We start from the raw sequence: 24,414 nt of genomic DNA on the forward strand, positions 1-24,414 counted from the left end.
CAAACTGTTAACTGAAATCTAAACATGAATTAAATCTCTTATTTCCACATGACACGGGGAAACAATGAGTGAACAAAGATTGAGTTTGACTGAAGAACCGCTATTTGATTGTGCGAGACATACGAGCAACTAACATGAGAAATGTGGCAATATGAAGCTATTAAATCGCAGCAGATAGTAAAGAGTTCAACACCAAATCGATCAAACATTTGGGTAACGTTCTTTAGCTTGTATATTAATTTGCATGAGGAAATTTCACAATGATGGATCTTCTGATATGAACAGAACCATTCTCTGGTGTTGATGAGTTGTTTTTCTCCATGTTGCAGGATAAAAACATGAATACCTAGCAACAATGCTAGCAATCAACACTGCATTCTCTATGAAGGTTCCGGGGAATACAAGGTTATGCCATCAATAATCTTTGAACACGCCAAATTAGTGATTTTAAACTGATTTCCCTTTTTGTCTTATTTTTATGTTATGATTTAGTGTGTGTTTTTTATTGAGTGAACTTTGAAGTTGGAATTAGAGTGGATGTTTTTTTTTTCTTGCTGCCAATACAGGTTTCACCTTCTTTAACTATCCGATCCTTTTGCTGGGTGTGTTTTTGTTCTAGTTGTTAGAGGTTTTTAATTCAAGATGTGATTCGTATTGTTCACATATGTTGAGTCTTTATTTCTCCCACAATACAGTTACGTTTAATATAATGCATTTATGGGAGAAAATAGAAGCTGAGAGAATCTTGCAGAAGCAACAATGATGCTCCTGAGAGAGCATATATTTCAACTATTACGTGCCGCGGAAGGAAACAGAATTACACACAACTTGGGGCAGAGGTAAGCCACCTTATTGTAGTATGTAGATATGTACAAACTCGAGCATTCAAACGGGCAAAATTAATATAAGAATGAAAGAATTGTAGAACATTTAATATTAAAAGGCAAAAAAATCAATGCAAAATTTGTCCTATATTATAGAATCATCCCCAGGACTGGCTGTGACTGATCTCTCTGGTCTAATCTCTTCCAGCTGGTGCAGCACTTGATGAACTTCTGGTCGTGCTGATGGAGAAGGATCAACACAGTGCAAAGCGAGTTTCAATGTGTTTAGCAACTCATCGCCAACTGTTGAAGAGTCTCTCATTAAGTCAGCATCAAAAACCTCATTTGTCCACTCCTCTTTGACAATGGAGGCAACCCACTGAGGTAAATCTACTCCATTCATAGACACCCCAGGTGACTTCCTCGTTAGGAGTTCTAACAAGATAACACCAAGGCTATAGATATCACTTTTGGAGTTGGCTTTCTTGAGCTTCGAGAGCTCAGGTGCCCGGTATCCCAATGCTCCAGCAGTAGCTATCACGTTGGAATTAGCAGCAGTTGTCATCAGCCTAGAAAGACCAAAATCTGCAATTTTAGCATTTGTATTCTCATCAAGCAATACATTGCTGGATGTGAGGTTTCCATGTATAATGTTCTCCTGGGAATGGAGGTACAACAAGCCACGAGCCATGCCCTGTGCTATTTTCATCCTTGTTTGCCAATCAATGGATGTTTCAGTTCCACTACCTGCATAAAGATGAAAAACAAAATATTGGCTTATAGTAGGCAATATTAATAACACAAATGACTTTGGAGTTATCTGTGTTATTCTACGATCAGAATTAGGTTTCATTTTAGTAATCCGCAATTTTGCTAATAGAAGTTTGAATTAAAAAGGATTATGCAGAATAGCAAGACGAATAATGAATGTTTAAAGAACTACATATTTTTTCCCCTATTTGCAATATCAAACTTACCGTGTAGGAAAGAAGCAACACTTCCTTTGGGCATGTAATCAAAAACCAGAAGCTTCTCCCCTTTGGGTCCCAAGTAATAGGCCCTCAGAGCCAAAACATTGGGGTGTCTAATTTTTCCCAGAACACTGACTTCTGATTCAAATTCTCTCTGACCTCTAGCGATCTTTTCCCTCAATCTCTTTACTGCAACTTGACTTCCATCCTCCAATATAGCCTTATACACAGTTCCATAGGTGCTCTTTCCCATTATCTCAGCTGTTGCACACAAGAGATCATCAGCTGTAAAAGCTATTGGTCCATCAAAATGGACTAGTTTCCCTCCAGCCTCCCCACCTGCTTCAACATCACCAGCAGCAACAGGAGGGATTCCTTTTTCTGCCCTCGTAGTTCCAGTTCTCCCTACACCTCTGCCATTCTCGGTCTTCGAAGCTGATCTCTTTCTGATCAGACAGAAGAGAAGGATGCAACAAAGTATGATTAGGACTATGAGAAGAACTCCTGCTACTATGAGAATAATGTCTTTGGTTCTTAGCTTCCTACGATGTTGGTGTTTTGACATTTCATGAGGTGGGGCAATGACTCCTTCTGATGGAGCTTGTGAAGGACATGGTGTTGAGGGGCTGTATCCACATAGTTGAATATTTCCCACAAATGAGCTTGAGTTGAATTTCCTGGCAAGTTGAGAGGGTACAGAACCTGAGAGGCTATTGTAAGAAACATTGAAGAGATCAAGACTACGTTGACTGTTAAAGGAGACTGGAATTTCTCCACTGAGATTATTCAGTGACAAATCAAGCTGCTTAAGAGTGGAAATGTTTGCAATACTCGAAGGAATATGGCCACTAAATTGGTTTCTGCTCAAAATCAGAACAGAAAGATTGTGCAAACTCCCTAAAGTTCCAGGAATTTGATTTTCAAGGAGGTTATTCTCAACATTGAGCAGTGTAAGCGAGGATAAATTAGAGAGGGTAGCAGGCAAGCTCCCATTCAATGCATTATTAGAAATGTCTAGTGTCCTGAGTCTAGAAAGAGTTCCTATTTCATTCGGTATAGCTCCACTAAACCTATTGTTACTAAGGGAAATTTCATTGAGTTCTCTTAAGCCACCCAAAGAAGAAGGAACGTTTCCAGTGAAAAAGTTATGATCTAGGAGCAAACTTCGAAGCCTAAAGAACTCGTCATTCTTAGAATTCCCACCCCAAGAGTTAGGAAGGGGACCGGATAGATTATTATGTTGAAGAGAAAGGAATGTGAGGGAAAGTGAGTGAGTTAAGCTAGCCGGTAAAGGACCAGAGAAGGAGTTAAAACTCAAGTTAAGCCAATAAAGTTTGGTGGAATTGGCAAGACTATAAGGGATTGCTTCTGTGAGCAAGTTGTTGCTGAGGTCAAGAGACTGAAGCAAAGGACAGTAACCTAAAGAAGAAGGGATGGAACCTGTGAGCCTATTGTTGAATAACTGAACCCCTCTAAGGTTAGGAAGAAGTCCAAAAGTGGAAGGGATTGAACCACCAATTTGATTATCATGAAGACTGAGCTTCCTAAGACCTTGAAGCTGCCCAATTTTATCAGTGATACGCCCTCTCAATCCCTTCCACGGAAGCTGGATTACAATAACCTCTCCCTTGGCACACTTGATACCAACCCAACCTCCGGAACAAGCTCCATAGCCACTATCATTCCAGCTCCGCAAGAAGCCTTCGGGATCAACCAACTCTTGCTTGAACGCTTGAAGTGCTAAGAAGTTTGACGCCGTCACGACCACTCCATCCCAACCCTCATCTTCGCACAAAACCGAATTCAAACATGTGGAGAGAACAAGAGTCCACACCCAGAGGAGAAACAAAAAATAACATGGGTTGTTGTGCGCCGTGGACGGAGTCTTCTTCCATCTTTCTTTCTTCTTGTCAGAGACTTGGTCTGCATTACCTACTTGTTGTGAAAACTGACAAGAGTTAAGGTTGGCTTTCTCCGCTACCATAACTAAAAGAGATGTTTTTGAATGAATGGAACAGAAAGAGGGAGTGTGTGTGTTGGAAGTGATGTGGAGATAGACAAGAACATTTGAAGGATGGTTTTTGTAGTGAGGAGAGAGAGAGAGAACGAGAAGGATCACGTGACGACATAAAGAAGTGTAGGTGCGCGCCCCGGTTGAGAGCGTTACAAAGAGAGAGAATGAATGCAGAGTTCAGAGGTTGTCTTTGTTTGCGAGAAACAGTGAGTAACGGCTAGTTTTCCTTGTAAGTTGAAACCATTGACGAGCATTAGTGTTAGTAAAGTGGTGCGAGAGTTTGTTGGAAGGGTTAAGTTAAAATGATGGCGCGCTATTCTTTTATTGCAGAAGCCGCGCCCCTCCACCCCCAACGGCTCCATCCTCATCCTCTTCTCCTTCTACTTCCTCACACATAAAATATTGGGTAATTCAGAACAAAATCTGCTCTTAATTCTGACCTACTTATATTTACATTTTTTTATTAATGCTCAAAGTTTTTTAAAATTCATGTTCTTTGATACATTTTTTCTTTGTCACGGAAACGACAAGTTTTAGACAATGGTAAAGACAACATTAAAAAATGTTAAAAAATCATTAACCCTTATTATTACATATAAAAATTAAGATAGTTTCAGACCAATTACTAGATGAAAAGGACAAGAACACGTTTTAACTAATTAACTTTTAGAGCCTTGGCTGACATGAGCCTGGTGGTGACATCTCCAAGTTTGACTGAAGTGTGTCACGTGGTGAAGAGGGAGGAAGTAACTGGGGAAGAGAAAATATCAGAAAAAAAGGAAACATAAAGAGTGAATGATTGTGGATATATAAGAAAGAGGTCCCCAAACTCAGAAGTGTGGTCTTGATCATCATGTTCATGGTACTTATAGGTCCACAATGTTAATTCCAATGAGGTTAATATCCATCTCTTTTAGCTTTTGACACTTTCTTCACGTCGTTTTTCGTAACAAAGAACTATTATATTCTCTTTTAAGGTGTCAGAAGTGTAAGGCTCAGACCGTTATTAAAAGTCATGTTCTCACGTTTTTTTTTTTTTTTTAATTATTTGAACACATATAATGCCTCTATATTATAATCATTCTAGTATGGGGATACCATATAATAGCAACTGATATTCTATATATGTTCTAATTTTGAATAGTAATAATATGTGTATGTCTTATTTTATATATTGTGATTATACATTAGTAAGTATAACTCAAGTTAAAAACACAAATTCTAGCAAAAGTTAATAACAAATTTCTCCTCCATCAACTCAAGATTTGATCTAAGAAGATCAGTCAAAATTCGAAAATTGTTGTTAAATTCGGAAAACTTCAATTGGCTTAAAGATTTAAACATGGAATAAAAGAATAACATTATGAAATAGAATAAGAGTTTTTTCTGACTTGAAAATTAAAATGTGGCAAATTTCGTTTTATGGATTATGCAGGCCAGTTGGCCATTGTCGTGGGCTCGTACAGGCGGTGCATTAAGCAGGTCAGTGGAGAGAGTTTCTTTCTGCACCCCCAATGTTTTCTTGTTGCACTCTCATAGTTTTTAAATATTTCAATTACATCCATGTTGTAGTTATATTTTGGGATTATATGATCCATAGATATTTTAGATTATATAATTTGAAATGAAAATTTATATTTTAGATTGTACAATTCATAATATAAATTTAAAAATTAATTCAAAATGCAAATTATATTTTATATTGTATAATCTCTAATAAAAATTTGAAAGACAATATGTAATACAAATTACATTTTAAAATGTGTTATGAAATAAAGTGAATAATAAAGAGAATAATAGATAATAGAGAAGAAACAATAGAGAATAGAGAATGAGAGAATAGGAAGCAACTCATCTGTGTATTATTATTCATAGGAAGAGTCCTATTTATAGATACAATATGTAATCCATAAAGGAAACAAATCAACTTAGTTAATACAAATATTTACCATAGAGAGTAATGAATCATATGAGTAAATGTATCAAATCAATGGACAATCATTAATTCATAACACTCCCCCTTGAGTGTCCATTGATAAAGAATGTGCCTCGTTAAAACCTTACTAGGAAAAACCCTTTGGGATAAAAAAAAAACCTAGTGAAGGAAAAAGAGTACAACATTCTGTATTCTTTAATACAATATTGTTCATCACATATTCTATTTCTCCCCCTCATGTAAACTTACATCATTAAGGTGACAGAGTCCGAATTTGTGAGTCATTTGCTCAAAAGTTTTTCTTGGAAAAAACTTTACAAATAGACTTGTCATATTTTCAGATGAACGAATTTTTGGATATCTATATCATCCTTTCAATTGAACAATACACTATTGTCTTTATATATGGTTGTTGATTCCATCTTTCTCGGGAATAGTCACAAGTTTCTTGCACATGTTGAATTATAAACCTTAACCAAACATATTCACAACTTTCCTCGTAATTTGTATGATTAGACGATGTTGCTACTATGGTTTGTTTCATATACCTTCATGAAACCATTGTGCTACCACATGTGAACAAACATCTTGTTTGTGATCAACCATTGTGACATTGTAAGAATATGTAAAATAACATGCATATCCATAACCCATTGGTCTGAATCTGAATCATTTGGATGGAATAAGCTCATATTCGTAGTACCCTTAAAGTAACAAAGTATATGTTTTACTCCAAACCATTTTCTTCTTGTAGTTGAAGAATTATATCTTGCTTAACAAATTTATAGCAAATGCAATATTAGATCGAGTATAATTCGCAAGATACATTAGTGTTTCTATGACACTAAGATATGGTGCTTCTAGACCAAGAAGATCTTCATCATTTTCTTGAGGTCTAAGAATAGTCTTTATCAACATCTAACGACCTCACAACTATTGGAGTGCATAATGGACATGACTTGTCCATTTAGAACATTTTAAGCACCTTAATCATATAAGCCTCGTGATGTATAAAAATACTTTTATTTAAATACTCAATTTCTAATTTCAAACAAGACTTTGCCCTTCAAAGATCATTCATCTCAAATTCTTTCAATTGCCTTGTGAGCTCATTAGTAGTTTCAACAATGTTTATGTCATCTACATAAACAATAATTATGAAAAATTGATTTTCTAATATTTTCATATAGATACAAGGACAAAAAGGATCATTTCCATATCCTTATTTTAATAAGAACTCAATAAGATGGTTATACCACACACATCCTTGCTTTAATCAATAAAAGAGCATGTTCAATTTTATTGAATAACCCTCTTTAGAATTTGTCTTGTTGGGCAAATAAAATCCTTCAGGGATTTTCATATAAATATGATTCTCAAAAGAACCGTACGAATAGGTTGTAACATCATCCATTAGATGTAAATGCAAACCTTGTTGTGCAACTAGGATAATCGAATATTGCAATGTTGTTGCATCAAATACTAGTGAACATGTTTTTTCACTAATCAATACAAGGTTTTGTGAATAACCTTGAACAACCAATTATGCTTTGTATCTAACAATTTCATCATTTTTAATTTGATTTTTGCGCAAAAATCCATATGTACCCAACAAGTTTCACAACTTCAGGTGTGCGAACTATACGTCCAAAAACCTTTCGTTCAGTAAGCAAATACAATTTGCTTCTTTGCATTTTTCATTTTGGCCAATATTTTCTTCGTCGACAATCTTCAATGATCATTGCTTATTGATCCTCATTGTCATTCATAACATTCATCGCTATGTTATAAGTAAAATTTTCGCCAATGTTAACTTTATTTTGGTTCCATATTCTATGATTCATGACATAATTTATTGAGATCTCATCATTTCAACAATTTCAAGTACTTGAGGTTCTTCTGGAACCGAACCATTAATTATGTCAAATGAATCTTTTGGGATTTTAACCTTTTCGATTAGGTCATTTTGCATTTTAGCTCCCTTTCTCATTCAAGAGTTTTTATATTTGGAACCAATAGGTCTATCACGCTTCAAACATGTCCACATGAGTTTTTCAACCCTTTTTTTTTCGCATCATAATAACTGATCATGTCAAACAAGACAATCATTTTGATTTGTAAACTTCTGGTTTACTATGACATACATTTTAATTGTACTAATAAACTTGTAGTACAAACTATAAGAGAATGTTGATAATTTCTCCAACACACTTTCTTTTTCAACTCAATCATAGAGATATAAAGATATTTCATAGCTTTTTCATTGTTTGTCTCAATATAATATCCATTTAGACAAATGTCATTGAAACTTAATAAGTTTCTATTCAACTTCTTGGTAGAAGTATAATAGCTCTTCTAGAGTCTTCAAATATATTTGTAGTACTATAAATAATACTAACATTGATGTCTCGCATTATCAAACAAGAGAAAAATTTATTACTCTTGAGAATTGTATAAGTTGTTGCACTATCAATAAGACACATATCTTTTTGGTACTAGTGCAAACATTCGTTTTTCATATAAACGTAAATATCAATATGAGATTTATTTTTTTCAACACTCTCATAATCAATTAGGTGATCAATGCTTTCATTTGCTTTAGCAAAGAAAATAACAATATTATGAGTAGCATCCATATGGCCATAATCAAAATCACCATCTTCATAAGCAAAGTGTGTTTCTATGTTCTTCTCATTATTTGTAAGATGCTCTGGTGTACAATAAGTACAACTCAAATGGTCTTTACCACCGTAATGATAATATATACTTTCATCTTTTTGTCAATATTTTCACATTTTCCTTTTTTTTCACATTATTGTGCCACTTCTGGTAACAAAATGTGTCTTTGAAATTTTCTTTATAATCATGTCCATAATCAAGATCACGATCACGATCATGAAAATATAAACAAAATGTTGTTGCATTCACTTCTGGGAATGAAGTAGAACCAGTTTAGACATGTTTCATGATTTTCTTGAGGTCAAAAGCTCATTGCTTTGTTCAGCCATACAAAGACATGAAATAAATTCATAATATTTATTGCTGCATTCACTTCTGGGAATGGAGCAGATTAGGCGGATCTCATAATTTTTCATCAAAAGCTTTATTGCTTTGTCCAGCCAGCCATACATAGGCATGAAATAAATTCATAATATTTGTGAAATCTCTTTTCACAATATTTTTGTCGCATGAGCAAATTAATTGCTTAGATGCTTTATTTCTTTATTCAATGGTATCCCAATATCAATTGCATATAAATGTATTTCAACATTTAAAATTCCAATATAAGGAATTCTTCCTTGTAATATCCAGAGTCACAAATCCAAATTTTGCAACTTTTCGCGTGTTTAGAACTAGCATATAACATAATAATATTAATAATAATAATAATAATAATCACCGTCATAATAAAAATAAAAATAATAAGACGAAGATGAAAATTGATAAAGTTAAATAATTCTTATCACAAGAGGAAGAATATAAGGTAAAATTATAATTTGAGAAAGGATTAGAAAGAGCCTGGATTGAGACACGCATAACACTGTCGTTATAGAGAAAAAGCTTCCACTAGTCCTCAATTGGTTGGAGCATCGTGCTGATAACGTGTTATGAAATAAAGTGAATAATAAAGAGAATAATAGATAATAGTGAAGAAACAATAGAGAATAGAGAATGAGAGAATAGGGAGCAACTCATCTGTGTATTATTATTCATAGGAAGAGTCCTATTTATAGATACAATATGTAATCCATAAAGGAAACAAATCAACTTAGTTAATACAAATATTTACCATAAAGAGTAATGAATCATATGAGTAAATGTATCAAATCAATGGACAATCATTAATTCATAACAAAATGTATAATTTATACTACAAAATTATATTTTAGATTGTATAATTTATAACATAAAATTGAATAATTATCTCTAATACAAATTACATATTGAATTATCCAATCCGTAATTCAAACTATATTTCAGATTAATTTGTAATGCAAATTATTTTCTAAATTGTACGATCCATACGTTTAAAACTAATTTATTTTATGAAATGAATTTCCATTTTTCAAATGATTATAGTGTATTAATATTTCAAAATATAAAAAGAAAATAGAAAAATTTATCTGTTGAAAAATAATGGTGATGCAAATCCAACACCTCTTCTTTCCTAATTGAGTATTCTCTTTTCCTCAAAGATAAGTCTCAAAAAGTTGGTGACTCCATAGACCATGGTTATCTACTATCGTTGAAGTTTATATATCACAGTTGAATGTTGCTTGTATACTTTCACACAATTTCTTTTGTTTCGACTTTTGTTATCTCCCAAAATAACTATGTTTATTGTGTGCCAGGTCAAGGATGGTAGGTGTGAGTTATGGTCAGAAGGTTAATGAAACAGACACAGTTATGAGCTGAGAAGGACAAGGATCCATGATGGTGAAATGGGTTAAGGTTGTCATGGGAGAAGGTTGAGGTGTATACACTACAAATACCCCAAATGTGGAGACTAATAATTGGGTACGGAATGATTATCACACTACAACAAAGGTCAAATTTCATTTGTTAGAAATGAATGGTCTTCACTTTACCTTTCTAAAACCCAAACACATAAGAAAAATACAATGGCAGCATCTATCTACTTACTTATATGGCCACGGCTTCCCCAAATGAGGAAAGAAAACTAACATAGAAGGGTGAGGAAAATGCCTTCAAGATATATAACACCACAATAGCATGGCCAAAAGAAAGTTAATTAAATGAGGAACTCTGGTTTTTATGCCAAGGTTTATGTAGACGTAACTAAGTTGATAGTTTATCCGGAAATGAGTGCGTAAATCAGATTAACCGTTAATTGGAAACATTTGTTTTCAAATGACAACAAACTTTAACTGGAAACATTTTTTGGTCAACTCTTCTACATAGGACTAGCTTCGTACCTTGAAACAATTCCTAAAGAGGTTTCCTACATGCAGTTTAATATCTTCAAAACATTATCTAATTTTCTTATCAAGATCCCAAATCCTTCTTACAAACAAAATTTGAGACCGGGAATATGGACGGAAATTTCTTTGAAAGAGACTACCACAAACGTTAATAACTAAATATTCGGTGGCGTAAACATTAGACTAACTCGCTATGCGACTCATTGGTTATAATTCAAAATTGTATCTTTCAATGCTAACAAATAACTTTTTTTTTTCAAAATAAGCTTTCTTTTCCTTTGGACTCCTGGACATTTTTCTCCTTTTTCTTTTTAATCAGTATCTTATTCTCCATAAGAGAAGGGTTTACGTACAAAGAGACGTGATTGGGGTAATATTACTGATATTTTAAAAGAGTACAAGATCTACACTTTTTTTTAACGATAATTAACGAAACGAGATAAGACTTAAATTGTTAAAATTAATCAAATGTCTGGCTATCACAATTTTAGTAATTTCAGAAATTTCTCTTTACGTGCATGTAATTATCTTTTCCTAATCAATGACAATCTGAATTGACATTCTTCTTAATCATAATTGCCTGTGTAAAGAGGGTTTTCTCAATTTGTTATCACTATCCTTATCTATCTATCTCTCTGTCCTCGGTAGGTCGTCATTCTCAAAGCCATCAAACATGTGAAAATAAGGTAAAATATGACCCAATGATGAAGTTACAGCAAGCTCTAACAATAACAAACATTTTACGATGCTCATCTGTAACAGACTATATATCTTATTCATGAAGCATTACCCTACTACCATTTTCGTATGCATTTAGATATTGTATATATGTGTTCATCAATAATCAGTGGCCTTACAAATAAAAAGATGATGATGACAAATACCAATGAAGCAACGGGTGCTGTAGCGATGACTATTTGCTAAATTGAAGTGAAATTACTCGAGCCAGATACAAATTAAACTATTAACTTAATAATCAACTATGGAGTAATCCGGCCTATATATGTGTTGAGTTCTTTTGAAAAAGATCACACGATAAATTCAACACCAATGAGAAATAGTCTAATTCATACATAAGAGATTAATATTACTCTTAACTCAAAACCTTAAACCAATAAATTTATGGGTCTGGTGTTCAACTTTCTCATTTTTACTCAATGTGAGACTTAGACTTACACTTGGATTCCCAATAATCTTCCTATCAACTGTGAATCCCTTCATATTAGTGTTTTCCTCTGGAGCGAAAACATTTTAAGGATGAAGACTCATAAACTTGTTGTCTAAAGATGTTGGATTAGAGGTGGTATTAATCTTTTATGTGTGAATTGGACTTATGTCTTATTGGTGTTGTATCTCCTCAATGATCATCTCTCGAGTCACGTTATGTGAACGGTGGTACAAGTACCAATGCGAAGGGATTCAACTTCAGGGGATCTAAGTTGTATGTTGAGTAAAGTTAAGCACCATATAAGGATGATGAAGACCCATAAATTCATTTTCTTAAGATTTTTGGTATGATTAGACTCATCTCTTATTGGTGTTGTATTTTTTTAATGATACTTTCTCGAAAACCCAACAATATGTATATAAACCCCAATTTTTTTAATTGAGTATATTTATATAAACTCAAATTGATTATATATATATATATGGAGAGAGATTGTAGACACTTATTTAATACGTGTTTAATTAAGCATATTTCCAAAAGGGTCTTGAAGTATTTTTTTTAATTTTATATATATATATATATATATATATATATGTATGTATGTATAAGTTATTTTCATAATTGAAGAGAAAATAAATTTAAATGAATTATTTTCATATATAAGTTGTTAATTATTTTTGTAAGTTATTCTAGAAAGTATTAAAATAAATTGAAAATAAGTTATGATAGATCGCAAATTATTTTTATAAGTTCTCATAGTACAAGCTTTCATCGTTAAAAGTATATATTTAATAATAATAACATTATTTATATGTAAGTATTTTATATTCTAGACGATATTGAATTAGCACATGACAAATGACGTTATTGTAATGCTATTTTAAAAATGATTAAACAGATAATAATTATTATTCATTTTCTATACATATTTACGTATATACATATATATTACGTATAGTTACAAATATATATATATATATATATATATATATTTCTTTTTTTTTCAGATAAAGAAAAAGTATAAAAATTATGTAGGGGTGATGTACCAGTACAATATTATCTATAACGTACAGAATGTTTGCCATTTTATGAGGTCTAAACTATTTTCTAGCTTGCACAATTACCCATGTAGTTAATCTTACTTTTTTCCAAGGAGCTAATCATTGATGATGGTAGTAATCAGGATTCTTTCTTTTTCATACTGTTCCTCCTTCACTACAGTATTGTCCACAATCATGCCAAAGTCTACAAATACGTGAAGCCTTCACCTGCATGCATCCGAATTAGAGAGAGAGAGGTACAAGTTGCTTCATCCATGGCGTGCAGTTTTCCTGATGTGTTTCGCTGGATTCAGAAGCTTCCACCAATCTCAGAATGGGAAACAAATTCAATTTCACTAAACATATGTTCTTCAAGCTCTTGCCAACCATGTCTCAGTCTTACCGTAACCAAAAACCATCATTCCTCAAAACTCTTCTTTGTCATTATAGCAGACTGCAACACTCCTATTCATCTTTGGACCTCAAAACCTTTCAAGCACGCAAGCTTCAAAACTGCAAAGTTAATAGTTGAAGAAACCATTTCCAGTCTCTTTGTCAATATCAACCAGGCCATTCTTCTCTATGGCTCCAACAAGAACACTTCCTTCCTCAGGTTTCCAAAACTTGACTCCACTCCCAACCTTTCAGACGTTTTCAATCTTTCTTTCTTCACTCTCTTGTTCCTAGTTTGTATATACGAAGCTCCTGCTGCAGATTTTCGTTCTGGGTGTATCAGTAACCTGAAAGATCACTTGACAAGTTTTCAGTCAAGAAAAGCATCAATCATGCTGATGAAACTCTTGGGGTCTAACGTGGAAGAGTTGTGGATGCGTTCTGTGAACCTTGCAGTTACTAACTGGGTCGGGGAACAAGAAGCACATCACAACCCCTTCAGAACACCTTGTCCTTTGTTTTCTAATGCCCTTTCAGCAACTGGGTTGTGGAAAGTGCAGTTGTATTGTCCCCTCATAGTCATGGATGTTGAGAACTCAAAAAGTAATCCAGCAAGTGAGAGACTTCAATTCTCCCTCAAATATCACCATGTGGAAGCTGTTTTTCAATTCAATCACAAAGTCTAAAAAAAAAGGAGTGGGTTGAAATCATGGTGGACATTGACAACATAAGGTATGCTCAACTCATCAAGAGATAATACACTTCAAGCAAACAATTTTAAAGGTGAGTCTTTTATTAGAACTTTAAACACATGGTACTTTTTTTTAATACATTCCTTGTGGGCAGGTGTGATATTATAAAATTGGTGAATGAATCTCTTATGAGGGAACGAGGGGCTGATGCAGCTGAGAAACATTTTCCTTCCAGAATATCCTTACAACTTACACCTATTGTCCAAGATCAAGTGTTGAGCTTATCGGTTGGTAAATCCTCGGAGAACCCACAAAAAGAAATCGAAGTTGACAAAAGTATAGAAGCTTCTTTCGAGCCATCGGCTCCTGTGGGACTTAAGATGTCAGCTGGAGAGTCCACAACAGTGAGTTTGAAGCCTTGGAAATTTGAAGAATCTGTTTATGGGTACAGTGCAAATTTGAATTGGTTTCTTCATGATAGTATGGACGGCAAAGAAGTTTTCTCATCAAGGCCTTCAAAGTTTGCTTTGATTAATCCCAAGTCATGGTTCAAAAATCGATACTCAAGTGCTCTGCGACCTTTCACCAGGCAAGGAGGAATTGTTTTCGCAGGCGATGAATATGGGGAAAAAGTGTGGTGGAAAGTGGACAAAGGAGCCGTTGGAAAAACAATAGAATGGGAGATAAGGGGTTGGATATGGTTAACTTATTGGCCTAACAAACGCATAACCTTGTACAACGAAACTAGGAGGTTGGAGTTTCGAGAGATAGTAAATGTTGATGTTGCGTAGCCTCATGTCTCAAGAGCAAACTATTCTTTACCAGGTAAAAGTCAACCTTTGTACTACTTTAGTGTGATGACGATGTGGAGAAACCGACGGACTGACTTGTAAAAAAGTCCGGGACAAACTAAGTATTTTAGTTTGGTAACCGATTTAAGTCTTTTCTGCATAACCAATACTTTGAGCGGACCAATGATGGGTGGAGTGGACTGACCGTATAGCTCATATCGAAAGAATTTGTCATTAATTAAATTTAGTGTGTTTCGTTAGTTCTCGCTTTTATTTGACAATTTTAGTTATTTGAAATTTAGTTATTTAGATTTTTTGTATTAATTTAGTGTTATACATGTGTTATGAAATTTCTAATAAGCTTGTACTTACAGATTAGAAAAAATTATAAATTATAAAATTTTATATAGTATAACTAGATGAGAAAAATTTAAAACAAATGTTTTCTTGTTGCCGGTTTGGAGGCTCGCAGGCCGAATGTGCATGACATGTGAAAGAAATTAATTCACTTATAGGGAAAGGTTTTACCCTATGGAGGCCAAATGCAACACGGACCAAAATTGGGCAGCTCGGCCCAAATTACATCCTTATTTAGGAGGGACAATGTAGGTTTAGTTCGACATATTGTTGCGCATGTCTACGAAAAAAATGCAAAGTAAGTTCAAATATTAAGTCTGTTAACTCGTAAAAGTCCAACTTGTAGCTTGTGTGAAGTTGGTTCATAATCTGCAAAAAAAAGCAAAATAAATTTATGTATATTAGTTATTTTTTTTCTAAACTTTATATAAAAATTCTAAATTTTTGTATGAGTGAAAAATACAAATATTATGTATTATATTTTTGAATTGTTAAATTTAAAGAATACATTATAATACATTATGTACGTTAAAATATGAATATAAATATAATAAAAATATTAAACTATTAATTTATCATCTAACTCTTCAAAATCCTTACATAATTTTATATGGGACGAATCAAATTTTTTAACCCCATTTTTAATACGAAACGAACGGATCAGATTCACATTTTGCGAATCAAATGCTGGATGGGCTTATACCGGCTCGAAGCAGTACCACCCCTGTCCCTAATAGTTTTGTTTCATAACTTTTTAAAACTATTTTAAAAATACATTTCTTTTATCATTGATTTGATTTAATTAATTCCACGTATGCCGTACCTTTCTTTAACCTTTGAATAAAAAAGAAATCTAAGATATTAAATATAGTTAATGTCTACAGATAACTACAGAAAGATATAAAGTTTGACTATAAAATGAGGACATTAGACTTCTGATAAATTGTGTAATAAAATAAAATGTAAAAATTTGAAACAAACGAGAATAATTAAATATTTGTGAGGAATTTTGTTATGAAAACATTATTTATAAACATTTCATAAGATAAGTCATCGTAAAAATATTTAGTGATAAATATTTGTAACGTGAGAAGTCCGTCGTTTATTAAATTATACTCTAATAATTCGTGAAAAAACGAGTACAATAAAATTAATGATCACAACTAAAATATCTAAAAAAATTATCGAAAAAACAATTATTTGTCATTTAAGAATGGCAATTCTCTACTCATCTAATTTTAATCAAATTTTATGTATTTTTACTCATCAATCATTTTAATCATTTTGAAGATTTTGGAACAGACATATAAAAAAATTTAAAAGAATATAAGAATTGAGTCCTTAATTCCCTATTTAATTAAAGTATTCGTGTGAATAAGTGTGATGTGAAAAGGAGTTCCTTGTGGGAACGATAGGCTAACTTAGTTTTCTTTGGAAACATCTGTGTAAAGGTCCAAGAGCGAGTGTAAATGTTTTATAAAAGTATATTTTATTAAATGGATTTATTTAAGGTCATACAAAAATCAGGTTAGATAAGCCTAATAAATTTTGTAAAAAGTGTTAAAATTTTAAATTATATTTAATATAACATTCTGCTTTTTTTTAAATATTTAATTAGGTCATTTAATTAAAAATGTAATTAAGCTATCAAATTGTAATATTTTTACAAGTAGATTCCTGAATTATTTCATATAAACTTAAAATCCTCCGGAATTTTTTTTTAAAATATAAAAAATAAAGACCCAATTATGTAGTTATGAATTTAAAAGACTTGATTAGAAAGGCTTAAACAAGGTATAGAATTTGTGTTTAAACCATTGAAAGGAGCTTGTCCAAGACACCAACTACCATGCCACGATGGGAGAGTAGGCACAAGTCACACCCCGGTGCACATTAGCGAGGACACTTTCCTAGATTGGAACGGAGAGGGTGATTAGAGGGGCGGAAATCTCAAAGAGAGACAGAGTGCAACTAATTTATCCACCTCTTTCCTTGTTGGCTTAACTTCACTCAACCTCGCTATTCTCTATAAGTTTCTCTCCGCCATCAATTTTCCCTCCCATTATTCCTTTTTCCTGCTCTTCCATCCCTCTCGAGCTCTCTCTACTATGGAATCCTCCGCTGTCATTCGATCTTTTAACTGTATCTTTCTCTCTCTCTCTCTCTCTCTCTCTCTCTCTCTCTCTCTAAATCTGCACCTGCATTTTTGCTATGAATGTGCCTTTCCGAATGCGATCTCTGCTTTTGTGTTTACGATTTTCTGCTTTATTTACTTTAATTTATGCGACGTGGATGGAAAGGGAAACGATTCACATACGCAGTTTGATTTTGAAAAACGAATTCTATACATCTGGATTAGGTTTATGATTTTCTAGCTAGAAAGAAAAGTAACTGCGAAGGAGCTCGCTAGATTTGTCATTGTGTTGTAAACATTGAACGGTTGCGTTTTGGCACTTTTCGCATTTCTTGTTTGCTTTAAATATCCTTAGTTATGTGAAATGTTATTTTCGTTTTGAAATAAATGCTGAACATAGGATGGAGTTTTTGCTACTGTGGTTTATTTATTCATTTTTATTGCTAAGAAATCAAAACAAGGTTATGCCTAGATACTTTGCTTTTAAGATTGCACGAACCTTTGAAACGTTTCATCCTGAAGTAACTAGTTGTATTCGCTTGCGCCACTTGTTCCTTGTTGCTGTGATATGTGAAGCTTAATTTAACCTTAGAATGAACTTAACAATTTCGTAGCAGTGATAAAGTTGTTTTATGCTATTGATTAGTATCGTTTGTTTACAAGAATCACGACACGATCATGGCATTTTTCATTGAGTTAGATGAATGCCGTTGATTAGGCGATTAGTATTATTTTTTGCTATTGATTAGTATAATTTTCCATGTTTCTACAAATAACCAAAGGATGGTCTACAGTCACTTTATAAGCCTGTAATTGACCATCTATTGGTTCCTATAGGAGAACACAAGATGAGTTGTGACTGTGTGCTTTTTTGTTATAACTTTAGTGGCGCCCATATGTTGCATCCTATTTACTCAAATCTTCGTGTTTTGTTGCTTATTTTATTCTGTTCTTGATCTATTTCTGTTAAATAGAATAGGGAGTTCCGTTTTTCCCATGTCTCTTTGAAATAGCCTTATTACTTTTGGAAAGGGTCTCAATGCCTTCTTAAATGGTCGAATTTCAATATACAATACTATTTAAGCACTTCAATGTTTTTAATATGATTTTACTACAGCCAGACGCTTAATCATGACTCTTGGATTTCAGATCCCATGGGCACTATGTCCCATATGCGACCTTCCCGCGATAAACAAGTTGTAGTTCCCATCCACAATGTCGGATGGAACTCTAAAAGTAGACTTTTCACCCAGCATTTGTCATATGATCGGAAGCACATTAATTCCCACATGAAGGGGAGCACCACACTGGTTTCATGTGCAAAAACAGCTGAACCTATCAACACATCCAAGTCTGGTGATGGTGGGTTATATTGATTGTGAAATGAATTGTGTCCTTATTCTTTGTTTTTGTTGACTTTTGTTTGAATGAGAAAAGTACGATACTCTTATTTGGTCTTAGTGTAATTATCTCCTTAGTTATATATTTTAAGTGGTTTTTATTTTTTTAAAACTCCACATCGATTAGAGATATGACAAAATCATAATATATAGCTGATTCCAAATATCAACTTACTAAATCGGTTTTGTGAGGTTTAGTTAGACTTAAATTTCACTTTTCAAAAATGGTATCAAAGTTATTCAAGAGCCTTTCCTAATCAAGTTTGTTGGGTCTATTGTGTCACCCACTTTTGGCTTTCCCCTAGTCTCACTTGAGGTGTTTAGTCCTTGTTGTGAGGGGGTGTGTTAGAGATCCTACTTCGATTGGAGATATAACGAAGTTATATTGCATAGGTGGGTGCAAATCTTGTCTTATAAGTCAATTTTGTAGAACTAAGTTAGACTTGTGTTTACTTTCTTAAGACTATTATTAAGATTTTGAGATACAATAATCAATTGCAAAATTTTTCGGCTGCAATTCATATGTTAGTGTCATCTAAGATAATCCTACGGAACTCTTCTATACTTAAAGGATAGAGAGAAGATAGAAAAGAAAACTCTTAAAAGTTACAAACAAAAGATATGATTCTTATTTCTTTATTTTTAAGGTAAAATTGCAATGTTATTTACACAATAATTGTAGGAAATGTTCTACTTCTGTTGCTCAGCATTATTGTGGTCTTTGAGAAAGTCTGTTTGAGGGTTACTATATATATATATATATATATATATATATATAACTGTGTTGTAGTTGGCTATTAGAATAGCTTCCCTTTTACTATTTTTTTTATTTATATTCAAGTTCCTTGACCTTGCAATTATTGAAGATGTTGCAGCTTCTTCAGATAGTACTCCACAAGGCTCGTTGGAGAAAAAGCCTTTGCAAGCTACTACTTTTCCTAATGGATTTGAGGTCTATAGCTATTCTGTCCTTATTTACCAGCCAAGCATATTTTCATTAGTGAAAAATGATAATTTTGGTGGGAATTAGCGCTAGTATATTGGCTTTTATCCAAGACTGCATAATTGCACTATTTATTTTCCTGTTTGAATGTGAATCTGATAAAATCACTTGCTATGTCTTGTTTGCTTATGATCAGGCTTTGGTATTAGAGGTGTGTGATGAGACTGAAATTGCTGAACTGAAAGTAAAGGTGATCTTCTTCCGTCTTGTTTATCCTTTTGTAAAATTGGAAGTGCGATATTATAAATTAATAGTAAGGTTGAAAAAGAAAACTTCCGTGAATGTTATATGGTTTGTTTATTTGCAATTATTCACACACTGAAATCAGTGGCTGGATGGGTATGTCTATAGCTCTGTCATATACTGTGTGTTGAAACTTCTGTCTAAGGATGCTCTTAATTTACTCAAGATATCACGCTTATAGAAAATGAGGTAATGATATTAATGTTTTTTTTTTCTACCAAAATTTGTAGCATGTTGTAATTGCAACTTGAGATTGTGGTGCCTTTGTGCCTAATGTCCTATCTCGTTACAATTATTTTTTTGCAGTTCAAATTTGATTAAAAATTTGTATCATGTCAGCTTTATTTTTATACAACGCTGTCTGTTATATCTGTGTGGTTCATCAAAAGAAGCATGCTTTTAGCTGGATGACCTTGTACACGACCTTAGTTGACTAGTATTGTTATAGGTTGGAGATTTTGAAATGCATATTAAGCGAAACATTGGAGCAACAACGGTTCCTTTGTCTAACATTTCACCAACGACTCCTCCGCCTATTCCATCTAAACCTATGGATGAATCAGCACCTGGTACCCTGCCACCATCACCTCCAAAATCATCTCCAGAAAAGAAAAATCCATTTATAGATTCTTTCAGAGAGAAATCACCAAGATTGGCAGCATTGGAGGCTTCTGGTACCACCACTTATGTCTTAGTACCATCTCCCACGGTATGTCATTCATCAATAATTTATGTTTTAACTTCTGCCTTCACTAGTTATATTTGGCTTGAGCTATGTAGAGTTTGCTATCACTGATCTTTGTTTCTCCTTAGGTTGGCTTCTTCCGAAGAGGTAGAACAGTGAAAGGCAAGAGACAACCTCCTATCTGTAAAGAGGTGCGTCTGACGTGCTTGTCAATATTCATCAATTTGTTATGAGCTAGATCACATGATACTGCGTCGAGCTTTCTCATCGTAAACTCCACCATTGAATTTTGGCACATGTGTTTGTTGGTCAATAAGATTTGCAGGGGTGAAACTGGTTGTTTCTGCTTTAGGGGCCCAGCTGCTGTGAGCTGCCCCACGTAATACTGCAGACATAATAGTTGGAGACTATGTATCAGCTTAGTCTCCCTATGTGACCTTGTTAACATGCATATGTTTGCTTTCGGAATAAGTGTAAAGTCTTTTACTAAAAGAACTTAAAACGAAAAAAAAAAAACTGATTATAATCAACAGTGATAGTCTCAGAGACAAATAAATATTCTTTGGTACTCACTCATTGTTATTGGTATACTTTGTATGGTACAGTTACTTCATAAAGTTGCTTGAGAACCTCACTTTTATTGGCCTGACTATAATGATTTTCAATTTATTTATTTCCTAATTGAATTTTAGGGAGATTTAGTCACAGAAGGGCAAATCATCGGTTATTTGGACCAGTTTGGCACTGGACTTCCGGTTAAGGTGATCTCTCAGTTTTTGTAATTGTGGTTTCTTAATATTTACTATTTCTAACTAGTCTTATTTTTGAAATCTTGCAGACTGATGTGGCTGGAGTAGTGTTGAAGCTAGTTGTTGATGATGGAGGTATAAAGATGTCTATGACCCTATTTTAAAAAAAATGCATAGATTTATTGACATGTCACTAATGGAAGTTAACCAATTTGGACAGTTAGGGTATGTTTAGATAAACTTCTCCATGAATACTTATGGAAGAGAAAAATAGGAAGGAAAGTTGAAATTAGCTTTTGGATAAATTAAAATTAGTTGATGCATAAGTTAATTCTTTTTTTATTAATTTTGTGCATAAGTTAGTTTTAGCTTATGGAGAAGATTATTTCATTTTCTATTGTTTTTGTAGAAGTGTTTATGGAGAAGTTTGTCCAAACAAGTATTTAGTACTAACCATTTTCTAACCCATATGTAGGGATGAAGATAACCATTTTCTAACCCATATGTAGGGATGAAGATAGGCTAGGCAACCTGTCAGGGGCCTTTGACATGGTTGCCTGGCCTAAGCTTTTAGGCTTCAAAAGAAACCTACCAAGCTGGCCTGTTTGCATAATAATTTTATATATAATACATATTATTAAATATATAATTATTAATATTAATAACAGGTTCAAAAAAAGAAGTTTTTTGGTTTTAAAAATCATTGGTTCATATCTACACCTACTTTTAAATAATAAATAATTTACTAATTTATTCAATATAAATATTATAGTTACTAGCGGAAACATAACATAAATCTAATAGTGCATTTGTGTTTGCATTTTTTTAATTGGTTAAAAATTATTAGTTATATTAATTTTAATTTTATATATTGTTTTATATCTTGTGTAATCAATAATTTTAATGTAAACAAGGTTGAAGATACTCTTATTTAATTATCACACCAAACTGTGGAAATCTCGAATCTTGTATAATTTTTCTATCCGTCCCAGGGATGTTCCTGATAGGTTACTTTAATTCATTGTCATTTACAGTGTGTAGCTAGTTGTGCTGTTAGTTTTCTTCATATGTTATCTAGTTAGTGTTGACTACTGACCGAATGGAAAAACGTTGTTTAGCTCTTGACGGTCTTGATTTCTGCTATGTATAGTTTTTTGTGATTTATTGATGGCCTAGTCTGTTGTTTCGCAATATCTAGAGATAGCTGTCAATGCACAGCCAAATTATCCATATTTAAACTTATTTTTGCTACTTACACTCTCATCCATATCTGTGATGAATTTCTTACTGTTTTTATTTGTGATTTACAGAGCCTGTTGGTTACGGAGACCCCCTTATTGCTGTCTTGCCATCTTTTCATGACATCAAGTGAGCTAGCCTTTTCCTGTTGTTCCGATCAATCATGAGGCATTTTTTTTTTTAATTAGGGAGCTATTCGCATATTGGAAAAAGTTTTTAATAGGTTACGAATAATTGAAAATCATACTTTGTATATCAATTGCTTAAATTGTACTGGAATGAATGTATTCTGAGACGACCTTCTTTATGTATCTTAGTTGCTGGAGTTTGATCGCTAGCTACTTATTGTTTAGTTTCTCCCGAAATAATTGCGCAGAACTTTTTTTGAGATTCTGGACCAGAAATAGAAATACCGTAGTGCGATAAATAGAAATGTAGCATCCACAGCAAAATTCTGACCAAACAGTAACCGAAACTCGTTTTCTACGAGATTGGTTATGTTGAGATTATTGATCAAGGTAATGGTTAGCATCCAAGACCTACCAATAACATTCTTCCTATGTATGGTTAAAGTTAGAACGAAGAAGGAAGGAGAGGCTGTGGATTCAATTCTCCACATTAATACTCGGGAGTTATATTAATACTTGAAAATTATAAAGTTGGCTTAAAGAGTTTAGAAAATTTAGAAAATGTGAGAAAGGTTGAGTTCAATTTCTTCCAATAACAAAATGTGACAATTAATATTTATCTACAAGAAAAAATACCACTCAATGTTTATTAGTAGAGTATTTGTGTACTGGACTTGATTGATTTAAAGGGAGGAATAATCTTATTTTATATTATATTTTCTTTAATTAAATTTAATCTATAGATTTTCTGATTGGTTCAGCTCTTACCAGATGTGGTAATAAATCATGAAATAAAGAAGTAGGTTACATATTAACTCGTGGGTGGAAAATGTATTTTGAAGAGATTATAATTATGTTAAAAAATATCTTTGGATATATAATTGCCAAGAAGTTCTTTATGGTACTGGAATAATTATTCTAAAAGATATTAGAAATGAAAATGAGCAATACCAAAATTTTGGGCGACAAAATTAAAATTAAAACAACATACAAACCTTAATCATATATGCTAGCATATACGGTCTGGACCCTTAGGGTTTATTTGGAGAGAGGACTCCGACAATCAAGTCAGCAAAAAAGTCTCTCAAAATCAAATCTTGGGTTAAAAAATTAATAAAAAAGTACCTCTTAATTGTTGGAGTCCACGTGTATTTATAGGATTATTAATTATGTCTGTCATCCTTATGGACTGGGCCAGTGTTTGGATTCTAGATGGGTCTGGGCTTAGTCCAGGCCTTGGGTTAATGTATGTTGGTATTAGGGACCTTATTTGTGATATTCTAAGTTAAACGTTACCTATTTATTACACACAATTCTTTACGGTGGGCGGCTTGGACCATTATATTCTACTTGAATGGTTATCAATTTATTGATTTTATTCGTGGGACCATGTCTAGGCGGTCTTGGCTATGTACTTACCTTTGCTTAGTCTACTTAGGTATAATTCACCAACTATATTTATGAGTGTTGAAAGTTGAAGAGGTTGATAATAAATTTTAGACAATAAAAGATAACCTATCGTTTAAATTTATCGAATCCTAATTGGTATTGGATTCTAAACATTGATTTAAATAATCCATTTCACATTTTCATCTCTAATTTTACAGTTTAACCTTGTTTTATAAAATGAAACAGAATTCACCGACAACGACGTTTACTATTACACTTTTTATTTTTTTAAAATAGATTATAATACTGATAATT

General features: G+C 33.1%; 2 protein-coding genes, 1 long non-coding RNA gene and 1 pseudogene across 4 annotated transcripts; 3 read left to right on the forward strand and 1 right to left on the reverse strand.

Moving 5' to 3' along the window:
* LOC114175705 (uncharacterized) lies at positions 1-10,388 on the forward strand. Its single transcript, XR_003602895.2, has 6 exons — positions 1-213; positions 330-405; positions 696-839; positions 1,033-1,208; positions 5,245-5,291; positions 10,098-10,388. It is a non-coding gene; the product is annotated as an uncharacterized LOC114175705 (long non-coding RNA).
* LOC114175699 (putative leucine-rich repeat receptor-like protein kinase IMK3) lies at positions 746-3,964 on the reverse strand. The gene is made up of 2 exons (XM_028060487.2): positions 1,802-3,964; positions 746-1,571 (listed from the first exon to the last, which is right to left on the reverse strand). Exons 1-2 carry the CDS (start codon positions 3,777-3,779, stop codon positions 970-972), a joined length of 2,580 nt encoding a protein of 859 aa, XP_027916288.1. The 5' UTR covers positions 3,780-3,964; the 3' UTR covers positions 746-969.
* A 2,780-nt stretch (positions 10,389-13,168) lies between the features above and the next one.
* LOC146889023 (uncharacterized) lies at positions 13,169-14,979 on the forward strand (annotated as a pseudogene).
* A 1,941-nt stretch (positions 14,980-16,920) lies between these two features.
* On the forward strand, positions 16,921-22,919 carry LOC114163092 (biotin/lipoyl attachment domain-containing protein). Of its 2 annotated transcripts, none has more exons than XM_028047183.2 (9): positions 16,921-17,271; positions 18,413-18,625; positions 19,539-19,615; positions 19,803-19,856; positions 20,358-20,618; positions 20,723-20,785; positions 21,287-21,355; positions 21,433-21,478; positions 22,654-22,919. In XM_028047183.2, the coding sequence occupies exons 1-9, from the start codon at positions 17,238-17,240 to the stop codon at positions 22,713-22,715; spliced, it is 879 nt and encodes a 292-aa protein (XP_027902984.1). In that variant the 5' UTR covers positions 16,921-17,237; the 3' UTR covers positions 22,716-22,919. The 2 variants fall into 2 exon arrangements, with proteins under 2 accessions (XP_027902984.1, XP_027902974.1); XM_028047173.2 differs by having other exon boundaries at positions 16,992-17,271; positions 19,530-19,615.
* Positions 22,920-24,414: the final 1,495 nt, after the last annotated feature.

The sequence above is a fragment of the Vigna unguiculata genome, chromosome 1 (genome assembly GCF_037176805.1).
Source record: "Vigna unguiculata cultivar grain cowpea cultivar isolate G323 ecotype 2 chromosome 1, ASM3717680v1, whole genome shotgun sequence".
Taxonomy (NCBI): Eukaryota; Viridiplantae; Streptophyta; class Magnoliopsida; order Fabales; family Fabaceae; genus Vigna; species Vigna unguiculata.